We start from the raw sequence: 15214 nt of genomic DNA, 5'->3' as shown, positions 1-15214 counted from the left end.
AAGCAAAATTGCAAATTGCAATATAAAGAAAAAATTATCAATTTGGCCGATTAATTTTAATAAAAGTATTGTACACCTAATCAGTTTCTATTAATTTAAAATTTTCTATTAATGTTTTAAAATGTCGTGCAATCATTGTAGTACAAAATTCAATTTCTTTCATAAAGAGGTACGTATTATAGAATATAATTGTTTTGAAATTGAAGCAGTAAACAAAATATATTTTAGATGGGATGTTCGAACTGTGGCTTGTCATTCTGTAGTAAGTGTTTAAAACAAAAATGTAAAATTCCTTGTAAAGGTTCTGGAGAATATAATGTTTGTAAGCTATGTTACTCCAAACTGGCATCAAGTTCAAGTACAATACAGCAAAATATCATTTCACCCCCAGAAATATTTATAAAGTAAGTTATAGATGCTAATACAATGCACCTGTATACATAGTGGTCAAATATAAGACATGACCGTATACATGTATATTTAAACTGTTAGTTAATCCGGAATTGGAGAAAAAATAATTTTAAGGCAGTTGTACGTATACAATATGCATTAAGTAAACTACAGCTTAAATTTTGTATAACTTCACACTTTAATCAGAATTTGTTTCATCCTTGTAAATTTGATGATAATATTTAATGCGAATGTACAACTATAAAAAAAATATCATGGAATAAACAAACAAATAAAGTAAGAAATATATATTTTTATTTATAAGTACAACTGTTTATTTGAAAATTTAATATAAGAATATAGAAGTTAAAATTATAATAGATGGCCCGTTTATTGTTCACTTGAGTGTATCATATAAATTTAAGTTTTGTTGCTTATGAATATTATCTATTTGTAAAACTGTTGCCTTCTGTATTGGAGGTTATTATTGTAGAACTAATACACAAGGCGTCCCGAAATTAATGCAACAAAATTTGACCATAGATTCTTAAGACAAAAGGGGACCCGTATTTTTCATTTTTGCCAAGTGACCCCCTCTTTTGGAGTTACAGCCCGCTGAAATCTGCCCCTAAGAATAGTCTTTTTTATATCTCAGAACCCTGTTGAACGAGAATCACTAAATTTGGTACACAGGGGCTTTATGACAATACATGTAGAATCTGATAGTGCTACACTTTTTGGCGTGGAACCCCCTTAAGACACTTTTCTGTGGGCTCCTTTGACTTTGGAACCAAAAATTTTCGACAAAAAAGTTTCTAAATTCAATCGATTTCTAGCGAACTAATAATTTTTAAGAAATTTAAATATGCGACCAAAATTTTTGGAGATACATTAATCAATCTGTTTTACTTTAGGAGATTAGAAAATTTGGAAAATCCTTCAGCACCACCAATAACAATATATAGACAAGACACTAAAATACAAGCGCTACGAAGTGGTCTGTCTCCTGCTGATCAAAAATTGGTTGATCGATTAGAAAAATTAAAAGATGATGGAAAAAGACCTCCACCGAGTGAAAGTGAGATTAGAGAAAGACTTGCTAGTTTAAAAGGAGAAAACAATTATGTTGAAGGACCTAGCAGACTTGTAAGTAAATGCTGTTTATTGTAAATAATTGTTGAATGATGATGGATTACACTTTATCTGATGTAATATGTAATGTTGCTGGTTATACTGTTTCTACAATTCTGATTCAATTATATTCTATGCATACTGTTTAACTACTTGAGTCAGAAATAAAAATGTATTTTTGTGTTAACGTAACACTTGTCATCAGGGCCTCCGCAAGGCTGAGCGGTGCCCGCGTGCGGGACATTATTTTGGCGCCCTTTGTTAATGTACGAAATCCAGTTATAAAAAAATATATATTTTTTTATTTTATAATAAAACAGATTTTTTTTTATTTTATTTTTATTGGAAATAATAATACCATTATAGTTAAAAGCTATATTATTTGAAATAATGAAAATTAAAATATCCCAAAAGCCATTAAATCTTAAGAGATGATCTTCGAGTTTCGAGTTTTACATAGAATCTTACTATTGTATAATAATATAAAGGGTGACTATTTACATTGACAAAATTGACGTATACGTATAGCTCGTATAAGTGTCGAGACTATTAAAATATTTTAGTTGTGAAGGACACACTGCGGAAATTCATTAGAGTTTTCGTAGCACCACCCTGTATATAAAATAGTTAATAAAATCATTTAAACGACTGCAAAAATTATTTAAGAAATTATCGTCAGTATTTTTTAAAGAAAAACCCACATGTAGGCAAACATCTAGACAAATAAAAAATATTTAATGATAAAAAAGCTTTTTTAGAACTAATTTTTTTTTTAAATTACACTTATTTTTAATTTAATTATTTATCTAAAGCTAAAAATTAATAATTTAGCCCAGGCAGTCATAGTTTATATTTATACATTTTTAAGTTTATTTGAAACTTCAATTTTTGTTTCTTTGGTACAAACCAAAAATAAAAAATATTATTTTAATAATTACCCCATATGTATAGTAATCAATACTTTATTAAAAATCAAACGATGCTTTAAGTATTACAAAGCTATTTTGGCATCTAATATTTTATATACCTTATACCTACATATTTTATATTTTCCTTAACATAACATAATAATAATTTAAATTTTTTAAAATAAACTGATATGCCTTAAAAAAACTAATTTTGGATTTTATTACTTTATTAGAATATGTCCAATTATTTATATTATTTTTTGTATTATATAATATAATACTTACCATTTCACCCTCAATTCTCAATTTAATTTCCACAGCAAACACAATAACAAAAAATATTAAACACTTGATCGAATCGAATATTTTCTTTCTACCACTTTAAAACACGTCTAATTTATCTTCCGTTTTCTTGTGTGAATATCAAGAACTGATTAGCTAACCCGTTTCGTTGTTTTAATTTATACCCCGTGAACTGGCAGTTTGGACTCGAACTGGAAAAATCCACCGAAATATGCAAGTCTGGACCAATTTTTACAGCTCGACAAGTTTTCACGTATATAGACAAGCTTGGCGATTTACGAATACTGCATAATATTCGGATTTGGTTTAAAAAAATGCAATTCTTTATTTACAAAAAAAATGTTACATATTAACAAAAATTTAAAATAAGGGTTTAATAATAAACGATTTTACTTAATATCGCTCGACCACTATAGTTGTTTATTGTTTGTTTTTAATCTTGCAATAGCTTTTTGAACTACTTCTACTAAACCGATTCTTACAAAACTTTCCGCACGTACTTTAGGTTTCTAAGAAAATATTATATTATCATATTTTATGTTTAACCCCACAGTATCAACCCCTGAGCGAGGGTGAGAGCTGCCCTTAAAAATTTTAAATTAAAAGGAGATCAAGTGATACCTCGTTTTAAAGGTCTTTTTATCATTTAATGTTTCAGTCGTAGAGTAGAGTTAGTTCTAGTCAAGTGAAAAACTAAGAACTAAAAAATAGAAAGTATAAGTAAAAATATTTCTGAGATATCCTGACCTCTGGAACATTTAACAATTAAAAATAAAAACGTGGGGGGCAAGTTCGCTAAAAAAATATTTTAACCTACATCCCACATTTTAAATTAATTGTTAATTTTTAAAGAGATTAGAATCTTTAGAAAGTCTCATAATGTGTCCTAATAATTATTTTCCCGTTTTTAGTGCACCAGATTTTATTTAAAGTAGTAGTTTAACTTAAAAATATTATTTATGTACCTATATTACATACAAATATTGATAAAATTATTAATTTCATCTCTTAAGTGTTTAATAAAACCTTAAGTTAAAACTGTATGAAAATTTAATATGTCGTAGCACCAAAATAAATATTTCATATTTCTTACATTGGGTCGGGTGAATAAAAACAAGTGAACGCTTTTACCTGTCAATCCGAAAGTTAATACTTGTTAATCCTTAACAAACTAAATGTGGCCACTAAGTATTTGCTTGAAACTTGACAAGTAAGAGCATTCACTTATTTTTATTCACCCTGCGTATTATTTTTTTTTAATTTTTTTTGATATTTTTTTTCTGGTTTTTTAAAAATTATTTTTTGCCAAACCTTCGGTTTGGCGCCCCTTTGAAGTGGCGCCCGCGTGCGTTGCACGCGTTGCACAACCGGTTACGGGGGGCCTGCTTGTCATAGCTAGCATAAGCATAGCACAATTTATTCAGTTTAATCTCAAATCTGTTTTCTCAGCAATTTGAATTGTATTTAAATATATAGGTTGTTTAAAAAAATAAGATAAAATAAATTAAGTGACTGACTGAACACTAAAAAATAAGTTGTTTTTTACTGTGGATCATAGGTCAATGGTTTTTTGTAATACAGGAGCCCTTTTCTTTTATTCATGATTTCGGAATCATAACACGTTACAATCTGATGGAAACCAATAAGGTTGCTAAATTTCGGATCGTAACGCGTTATGTTTCTGAAATCATGAATAAAAGAAAAGAGCTAGGATGTCAAAGATGATCTATTGAAATCAATTTCTTCCAAAAACAGAAGAGAACAAGATTTTATTAATAATAACTTATGAAAGAAATATATTCTGTTAAACTGCAAATCATTTATTTGTGTTCATTAGATATAAAAAAATGATTAGTATAATGAACAAAAAAATTTATAAAATCTCTGACAATAAGGTTGTCTACTTTAATATATGTAATGTACTGATAAAAAAGCAAATTTTCAGGAATAGAAGGTAGTTGACTTTGGCAATCAGGACTAATATTTTTATGTGAAATTAAATTTTATATTGTGATAAGTGACATATAAACAGGGTTGCCAGAGAAATTTTATCTATCATTGTTACTAGATGGAAATACAGTACCTAACCAAAAAGTCTGTTTGAAATAAAAGGAAACTTTGTTAAAATATTATGTTCGATGACATCTCGTCAATTTCTTATTCTGAAAGAATATTTAAAAATCAAATATTTCTGTAAATATCATTACCATGTATCTTGACCATAGATATAAATAATACAAATAATTACTATTGTCTAGAAAATTAATTAAGTCGCCACAATAATATTAATGATCACCAGTTGCCATGTGAAATTTTTGGGAGCCATTCGAGTAGAAATGGGTCGCTCATGAACGACTCGCACGAATGTTCCGGCACATAATCTTGTGCCATGAATGAACGACTCGCAGTGAAGGAGCTAATCGTTCATTCCACCATTAATATATCTTGAGCGAGCATTGAACACTGAGCACCCGATACTCGACTGCTTTACTAGAAATTACAAACAATAGAATCTCAAGTAAAGCCCTTTATTTATGTAATGTCTAAAAATGTCTAGGTAACAAAAAAAAATAATTTTTTGTTGCCATTTATATTGAAAAAATGCAAAGATCACCGACCAAACACTTGCAAACAAGTAAGTCATCATGTTAGGTAATAAATACGATTGTGTTACTTGTCAAAACATTTTTTTTGTATATGAACCACCTCCTGCCAGTGTGCATATTCAGCATAGCCATAGCTCCGTAGTACCTGTCGTACAAATGAACGACTCACATTGAACGGCACACTTAAATGAGTTGTGTCCTATGTGCCAGCACATCTGAAATGAACGAGTGATCCAGCTCTACATCCGAGTATGTTGTGTTGCCACTGGTGATAAATCGCCACATTTGGCAACTCTCCATACAAGCAGAAAAGCTAACCTCAAAAAATATATTCTAAAACAAGGTTCTTACAATACAGTTGTTAATTGTAAAATGCAGATATTCTTCTGACGGGCTGATTTAACTAAAAATGTTTGTTTTTTATTGAAATTAATCGGTCAGAATAATACTCTCACATTGCATTTCACAAATTCATGACTATAAATCCCCATTAAGATGGATCATAGCGAATGACCTCTACAAAATAGTAAAAAATTAATAACATTGAAGTATAATTTACTTGTAACAATTTCGGTGCAACATATTGCTTTGACAAAACAATTTGAGCAACATTTCACTAAAAAAAACATGTTTTAAGACCTAATTCTCAAAAACAAAAGACAATAGGGCCATCATTTTATTTCTTTGTTCTATCAACCCCTGAATTTATGCTATCTTCTTTTTAAACACCTTGTATAATATGATAATGTGTAATTATTTTACTGTTGCAGTAAATACCTACTTCTTTTTAGGTGTATGCTGCCGATACAAGGACCGACCAACAGAAAGCAGATTCATTATTGGAACAGTTTATGAATGAACGAGATATAGAACTTTCTCATAATCCACAAGAAGATATAGAAGCTAGACTAGCTACATTACGAGAACAAGGAGTGAGACCAAATGAGGGCCAGTACATCAGCAATTTGCATGATTCGAGTGGTTCCGAAGAGGAGGTTGATAAGATTACAAAAAAGGTAATAAAAACGTTTCTGCTGCTAAAAATATAAATTAATTGAAATAATTGGATGTTTCCTAGCTTTTTAACTATATCACAAAATGAAAATAAGTTAATAAATATTAATTCATTTAAGTCCTATAAAAAATTAAAAGGTGTTATGGTGTCATTAAGTGAAAATTTCATATCCAGCGCTAAATAAAGCAATAAGGTTGTCCACTATAAAAACAAACCATATACAAATTGTTGTTGAGTCAAAGCTTTTATATAAAAGAACCTGCCTGTATAGTCAAATTTTAAATATATGTCTATATGTATATAGTCTGACATCATAAGGGGCAATTGAACAAGAAGCTAGTAGCAATCCTATTGCATAATTTTGAAGAAGAAAATATGTCAAAATTGTCCTTCAAACCCTGCAGCGTTGCTAATGGTACGGTAATTACCGTACTTTTACGGTAATTTGATCAAAAATACGGTATACGGTCCAACTACATTACCGTACCCCTAAAGTACGGTATTTGAACAATTCTGACAAGTGGTATTACTTATTCTTCTTTCTCAAGAATTATTAATCATTGAAATTTTTTCAATCTTTATTTTACCACAGATAATATGTACATATTGTTTGATGTCACTATAATGCGTTTGTACTTATATCGCCATCTAATTACTGCTAGCTGAACTAGATAAATTTTCACATTCTCCACGTCTCGCACTCCCACTACCTACCTCTCTGAGGTTTAGATGCTGGCTGGTAGGGTTTTCTGAGGGAAATACCGAAGAAATACGAATGAGCAATTACGACATTAACTAAGATAAATACATAGTTCAGTAATCTGTGACTAAAATGTTGAGGGAAAAATTATATTATATACGCGAAATCAAAACGAAACAGCTGACTGGCCCAGCCATTGCCTTTTTGATAAATTATCGAGTACCACTAACAGTGACAATGAAGTTGCCCCAGCAGCTAAAAAAACTAAAAAGTGTTCTCATATTGGTTTAAACATTTTCTACGTTTATTTCTAAGCCCCTCCCCGTGCAATTTCGAAGTACGGTCTTGGAAGCTAAAATACGGTAATTTGAAACTGCCAGTACGGTAATTCCGTTTCAACCAGTTGGCAACACTGCTGCTCTGTTTCCTCTATTTTAAACAAAAGTGACACTAGTGACAGCAGTCTATCAATTAAGAGTATTTGTGATAGTTATTAATTTCCTGATTGTAATGGATTCAACAAAATTTAAGTGGTGTTTTGTTCCACATTCCACATAGCCAATTGCATTATCTCCAAAAGACTCCCGAACTACACTATATATATAAATAAACACAATAAAATCATTTGTTAAATATGTTGATCCTTACCTGATTGCTTTTATACCTCTGATTTCGCCAATATTAATACTCTCTTCTCTTTTAAAAAATTCAATTCATGATCATAAAAATATCAATTTTCGGTAAAATTTGCGAAGTTGCTTTCACAAATGCCGATTCACATATTCTGCTTTAATTATAAGGGAAGCTATTAAATGATTATTACTAAATAATAATTTTACTTAATAAAGGAATTTGAAGATTAAGGAAAATAGCCCTTTGCTTGAAAATATTTTATACGACAGTGTCACTGACAGACTGACACTACTGACAGTGTTGACAGAGCGCCTTCTTCCAATTGTTTTCCTTTACGCAATCATTTACACATAATTTCACTACAAGTGACGTCACAGCCGTTTTGAAATGTTATAAAAACAACAGTTTTAAATAATTATTTTAAAACTGTTCTGACGCATTTCTCAATCTCTAATTGTGTATACACACTAAGTTAGTATGTGTAGAATTATATTATCTACTTTTTGAAATTTGGTCAACAACCCTATTTTATAGAAGAATGTAGTTATTGCAGTGGTAATATGTGTTCTCGGCATCACTGCTTTCACATTTGTATAAGCCATTCCTTCTAGCTTACCACTAAACCAACAGATATTAACAGGGTAATAACTAGAATCAGTTACAACAAAATAATATCTATTTGCAAATTAAAAAATTAAAAATGAACCATAAGTTTAAAATAATATGGTTTTAATTGGTATTTTGCATGTATAAATAGTTTTTATAAGTATGTTTTGCAAACAAAAAACCATCTGAAATGTGACAAATCGCTGAATTTAGCAATACTGGTTTCCTCCCATGGCTTTTGAAGAGATCTTTGCAACCTCTAATGAAGAATGTGGAATCATTGAATTGAAGGCCTGCACATACATACACGGTAAGGTAAGTGGTGGCGGTGGCGTTTGAATGTAACACATAGAAACAAATGGGTCAAAACATACATGTTGCGGTACGAGCGGTATATTTAAATTCGAGTAACGCCACCGCCATCGCTACCGCGTATGCATGCGCAGGCCTTTATAGAATCCTAATTAAAAAGCATTGTGTCAATAGACATTTAAATGATTTCTCTAATTTTTTGTTTAATGACTTGATACAAGTAAAATCAAATTTCAAATAAAAAAAAATCACATTTAAATAAACTAATTAACGAAAATATTAAAAAAAATTACATTTCCATTTTCTTTGCGGTTGAAAGAAACTACTCCATTATGTGTAGGTTTATTTTTACACAAAATGTTTCTAAAATAGTTGAACAGTGTTATGATATAACAATGTATCAAAAGATTCCTATACTAGGTCCAAGATAACAATGTTTTATTATTATGGAGTATCAGAAATGGTGAAAGATACAGGGTGGCTCAAATTAGAATAAAGTTCACGAACAAAACAAGATGGTTGTGTTATTTTTCTACTCGTAGAGCGTCTTAGGTGTACTTTAATTTTTTGCTTGATTTTAATTTTCACTAGTAAAGCGCCTTGTCCGTATGAATGGAAAACACTTTATTTTAGTTTTTAAATATTTTTGAGTATGTACCAAACATTAGTAATGTGCACTATCAAATTAATTCAGCTATTGAATAATTAGTAATGAGTAGATTTCAACTAATAAATTTATGCTAATACATTCATTTGTTTGACGTGGAGACTATGAATATCTTATTTATTTTTAGAAAGAAATAAGATTTATTACAAGTTAGTACAGTATAATAGTCATCCATTTAACTCCTAATTAATTGTAATGTGTGTGTTTGTTTTACTAACACTAACCGGTGACCACCACCATCGACTATCAACCAGTGACTAGTAGTTCAATGGCACATGGTAATGTGAATTATGTGGCGTGGAACTGGTAGTTTGTGTGAACCTTTACTGTTTTCATTCGAATGATTATTGGACTACCGAATAATTAAAATAGGTATCAGTGGCGTCTGGTGAAAATTAATGTGGTCATATTTTGAGAATGAAGCGTGGAACATACTATTTTTTAGGTTATAATTTCTAAGCCAATATAAATTATCTTCTAAAAAACGGTATGGGTCCCATGCTTTATTATTAAAATATGACGATTTTAATTTTCATTACAGCCACTGAATATTTCGATAGTTTTTATTCGATAGTGCTTATTACTACAAATTTATGTATTTATGTATGTCGAAATTAAGTTAATTGATAATAAAGTTCATGCAGTTTTAGTGTTTTTAGAAAATCACAAATTTGATTATTAAGCAAATACTATTTTCTTGCTTAAATTAATACTGTCAATTAAGATTAAGTCAGATCTACATGGTATAAATACATAAGTTTAAATCAACTTAGTTATTTTCTTACTTAAAGTAATGAAATTAATAATATTATTGATGATTGAGCTGGTTTATAAAAGTTGTCCTTTTCTTTTCAATTGCCTATTCTTAGAACAGTGTTCTGATATGCTTCCATTTTTGTTCCATCAGTGTTGAAAAACCTATAAAACTCAGTAAGTGGCCAACTTGACATCATTACAATATGTACAAAAGATTTATTGTAAAACTGTTCCTGTTTCTACTTACTTGAATATTGTATATCCCTGTTTCTCCTCGTCCTGTAATTAGTATACTCATGCCATTGGAAGTTGTAACTTAAATAAAAAAACTTCTAATTTGATCGAAAAAAATTAGCAGGTCGGAATACTGAGAAATAACTTTAATTTGCAACCGAAGGTGACATTTAGTACTATACCTTAGTGTTAACAGTTAACCAGCTATTATAATTCATATTATTCAGGTTACTAAATAATTAAACCAATAACCACCAAAAAGTCAACCTATGGTCAATTTTGGCATTTTGCCATAGTGCGGCAAAAATCGTTATACAGGATGTTTGGAAAAGTTGGTATAAATTTTTAGGAGGTGAAAGTAGAGCCAAAAATAGTAAAAAAAGTTCCTATAAACATTGGTCCTCTGTAGCACCGTTACTGAGATATTGCTCTCCAAAGGAGTCTTATCATTTGGATGTTTTAAAATAACTTTCTTTCTGATTAAGATAATGGAATAAAAATTGTAGGTAATAATCATACCATAAGGGTCTAACTATCATAAGATTCATCAAAATCGGTTATAAATAAGTATAGTTTTCTAACTACCCTTAACAGAAATTTGTCGAATTTTTTTTATTCCTTTGAATTATCAATCAAATAATATTATTTTTTAATGAATTAGACTTCAATGGGGCCCAAATAGCCCTTTTCAAGTGGACTTTATAAAAAAAAACTAAACTAAACTAAATGAACTCACCAAAATGTGATGCAATTGATATTTCTTCAGGTCGAGGGCAAAAGGAAAAGGGAAAAAGGGAATGCACTCGACTTTTATCTAGGGTTCACTCACAAAACCAATTATACACAATTATTAATTATTTCCAATGTAGCAAAATATACAACAAAATGCTATGCGTGCGTGAATCAAACTAACTACTACTAATTGAAAAAAATAATAAAAAATATTCAACAAAAACCGGTAGCCGAACGCCAGCGGTTCGCCAGGATATCTCTTTTACATATACCGGGCGTATTAATCCTTTTTTGAAGAAATAATTTCCCTACTTTTTTTTTTTCGGATTCTGCGTAGTTTCGTCAGAAATAATTATTTTTTAAATAATGTATGGCTCAGAACAGTAACTTTTTTTAACATTTTCACATAGTAGGCTTCTTTCATGGTGACAGTTTCATTGTAGTGATACTAATGATTTAAATTCTTACGTTTCTNGTAGCCAACTGTTCCCTTATCTAGTAATTTGTGGTTTGATGCACACTTAAGTTAGTCACTCATTTAGACACATTTCTGAATATCAGAATTGGGAATGAGATGAGGGCACCCTAAGTTGAGTGGAGAATAAGTTTGATATGAGTGAAAGGTTAGTATAGATTTAGGGAAGTCTCTGAATTTGGCCCTTAGACTCCAATGGGGCCCAAATAGCCCTTTTCAAGTGGACTTCATAAAAAAAACTAAACTAAACTAAATGAACTCACCAAAATGTGATGCAATTGATATTTCTTCAGGTCGAGGGCAAAAGGAAAAGGGAATGCACTCGACTTTTACCTAGGGTTCACTCACAAAACCAATTATACACAATTATTAATTATTTCCAATGTAGTAAAATATACAACAAAATGCTATGCGTGCGTGAACGCCAGCGGTTCGCCAGGATATCTCTTTTACATATACCGGGCGTATTCATCCTTTTTTGAAGAAATAATTTCCCTACTATTTTTTTCGAATTCTGCGTAGTTTTGTCAGAAATAATTATTTTTTAAATAATGTATGGCTCAGAACAGTAACTTTTTTTAACATTTTCACATAGTAGGCTTCTTTCATGGTGACAGTTTCATTGTAGTGATACTAATGATTTAAATTCTTACGTTTCTTAGTTGTGATCTTTGTGCTTGACTTTGCATTTCAATCGATTTTTTTACAACCATGAACCATCATGCTTTTACTAACCGTGGAATCAGGAGCCCTAACTCCAAGATATCGTGAATTTGGCCGTCCAAGGAGGCGTAGGCATTATTTTGACAAAGTAATTTTAGGATTTTTTTAACGTAATCCTACTGCGAGTGTAAGAAGAGCGTCTACTCATGATGGTTCATGGTTGTAAAAAAATCGAATGATATGCAAAGTCAAGCACAAAGATCACAACTAAGAAGATAAAGAAACATAAGAATTTAAACGATCACACGCGAAAGTGGCAATCATTAGTATCATTACAACTGTTACCATGAAAGATGCCGACTATGTGAAAACGAAAAAAGTTAAGTTACTGTTCTGACCATACATTATTTAAAAAATAATTATTTCTGACTAAACTACGCAGAATTTGAAAAAAAAGTAGGAACATTTTTTCTTCAAAAAAGTATAATTCATTAAAAAATAATATTATGTGATTGGTAATTCAAAGGAATAAAAAAAATTCGAAAAATTTCTGTTAAAGGTAGAAAACTATCTTTATTTATAACCGATTTTGATGAAACTTATGATAGTTAAAGACCCTTATGGTATGATTATTACCTACAATTTTCATTATCTTTTCATTATCTTAATCAGAAAGAAAGTTATTTTAAAAAATATCCAAATAATAAGACCCCTTTCGAGTACCATATCTCAGTAACGGTGCTCCGGAGGACCAATGTTTATAGAAACTTTTCTTACTATTTTTGGCTCTACTTTCACCTCCTAAAATGATGTACCAACTTTTCCAAACACCCTTATAAGTTTAACTAGTTGATAATTGACCCAATATTTACTAAACATATATATTACTGCTTTACACTGTTTAAAAAAATATTTTCTTAAGCAAGTAGTTGGTTTCTGAAGAAAAATTTTAATTTAACGAAACCTCACATTTTTCATATAATACACCATCTAGATACAACTACAATTATATAGAAATATTTGTTGAATAAAAAATTAAGGAGGAACTAAATACATATTGATTAAATACGTTCGTTTGTGTTCCATATATGCCAATATTTCTTTAGGATATTTCAATATTATTTTCGAGATATTTTGATTAAATATCCAAAACAGGTGTATTCCAAAAATCACACAACAGTCTCCAAAGTAGAACTGAAATATTCTTGAATATACTTATTTATAATAAACATGAATGATAAAAATACAAGATATATGTAGTTAGTTTTGTTTTTACATAACACCTACATGTTGTTTATTCATAAGGTCTATTATTTTCATCTCAATCAAGAGTGTTTCCATTCTCCATTAGTTATTTATTTGTATTATAATTTAATTTTTTCTATTATTTTCAGTATTTTGGCATCTGTGCAAAAAAACTAAAATTTATTTAAGATTCCCATTATTTTTGACTAAAAAAAATTTCAACGAAAAAGCAATATGAAAAATTTGCGTCAATACTTAATGCAAATATGCATCTCTATTTTACTTAAGGAGGTTTATCTGATTTATAATTGACGAACAGATATTCATAAAAAAATTAATATAAGCTTATTAATATGCAGAACATCCTCAAAAAAATGACTAGTTTGGATACCTAAGAGACGAGATATTAATAAAATAATTTTTCACGATTTAGTACAGTCTTATGAGAATGCAGATTTTTTTAGTCTTTCCACTTAGAATGCGCAATAATTGACAAACAGTTTCCACAGCAACTTGTATAAATAGGAAACCAATATCTAAGGAACTGTATGACAGCTTGTAGAAATCGATTAGGTACTTGTAAGATACATAATTTATAATAATTCTCCTTTAAACTGCTTTTGTTGACTAACTTATCCTCCATATGCGTGATAGCGGCAACGCGGTCTCGACGTAGCGTATTATTTGAAATTTGCAGGTGTCCAAACAAACAGAATGATCGAACGGGAGCAAGCGAACGCCGAGCCGAGCGCGCCAGCCAAGCGCAACGTTGCCAAATCTAAAGGCTTACAACTTTAGTCACTAGCGAATCTACAGAAACTTTCGTTAGACTTTAGACCGTTTAGACGTACCTCCGTACCCAATAAACCTTAATTTACGTTCTGAAAAATTATCTATTTTACTTTCAAACATACAATATACAAATTTTTTTATTAAAATACCCACAATTGACAATTTCAAATTTAATGAAAACAAAGACAAATTAATTTTCGAAATGTACATCAAGTAATATATTTTTCATTATTGTTTTTTCTATTTTTTTTAAGGAAACAATAGTTTTATAAAAACAACCCTTGATTGACGGCACAAGAATTTCTTTGATCATTTTTAAATCTGTCAAAACACCAAAATAGAAAAAAATTATTCGTTTTGCATAAAATTAACCAAATGCTCACAATCAGTTTTAAAAATTAACCTGATTAATTAATTAATTAAAATTAATTTTGATTAATACTCATATGGCTACTTGTAGTTTTGCCAACACTGCTATACCTATAAAGGTATATAAAGCTAGGAATAGTGATAAAAAATATTTAATTCCAATTAGCTTAATACTCAAAAATAATACTTACCAATTTTAGTTTTTTTATTTTATATTTGATTTTATTTAAGTTCAATTTGAAATCTTTCTTTTTAGATAATGGATGAAGTTGCATTGGATGAAAAATGTCCTGTGAAAACATCGGTGAAAAAGAGACCCTCGAATGATGAAGAGCAAGATGGTACCTCGTCGCCTGAATTGCCATGGTGTGTGCTATGCAATAACGATGCTAAATTTAGGTGTTTGGATTGTAGTGGAGACTTATACTGCAACGAGTGCAGTACAGAAGTACACAAAAATTGGGGTGATACTGACCATAGAGTAATTCCATATAAATCTCAATAAATTTGATTTATTTATATTTCTCGGGTATTTATATTTAGTTACTGATCTTAAAACATTCACAAGAAAAAAATAGAATAACACTAGCATGTAATTTAAATTAAAATATACATATTTCCTTTATTTCTGTTCTGTATAATGGCAAATTTAATTTTATAGCGTAGTTAATATTATT

The 15214-nt window shown here is 29.9% G+C and overlaps 1 protein-coding gene across 1 annotated transcript; it reads left to right on the top strand.

Annotated features, from left to right (window-relative positions):
• Positions 1-121: 121 nt before the first annotated feature.
• LOC108912622 (abscission/NoCut checkpoint regulator) lies at positions 122-15117 on the top strand. Its single transcript, XM_018717907.1, has 5 exons — positions 122-169; positions 229-404; positions 1305-1536; positions 6130-6354; positions 14794-15117. The coding sequence occupies exons 1-5, from the start codon at positions 122-124 to the stop codon at positions 15040-15042; spliced, it is 930 nt and encodes a 309-aa protein (XP_018573423.1). The 3' UTR covers positions 15043-15117.
• The last annotated feature ends 97 nt before the right edge of the window (positions 15118-15214 follow it).

This window comes from Anoplophora glabripennis, unplaced genomic scaffold, assembly GCF_000390285.2.
Source record: "Anoplophora glabripennis isolate ALB-LARVAE unplaced genomic scaffold, Agla_2.0 scaffold650, whole genome shotgun sequence".
NCBI lineage: Eukaryota > Metazoa > Arthropoda > Insecta > Coleoptera > Cerambycidae > Anoplophora > Anoplophora glabripennis.
Note: the sequence above shows the minus strand (reverse complement) of the source record. Positions and strands in the feature narration are given on the sequence as shown.

Excerpts from the sequence above, each read along its gene's own strand:
- LOC108912622 (XM_018717907.1), top strand. The coding sequence starts at position 122 with ATGTCGTGCAATCATTGTAGTACAAAATTCAATTTCTTTCATAAAGAG. Across the intron at positions 170-228 it reads TCAATTTCTTTCATAAAGAG|ATGGGATGTTCGAACTGTGG; the intron begins GTACGTATTATA and ends AATATATTTTAG. Across the intron at positions 405-1,304 it reads CCCCCAGAAATATTTATAAA|GAGATTAGAAAATTTGGAAA; the intron begins GTAAGTTATAGA and ends GTTTTACTTTAG.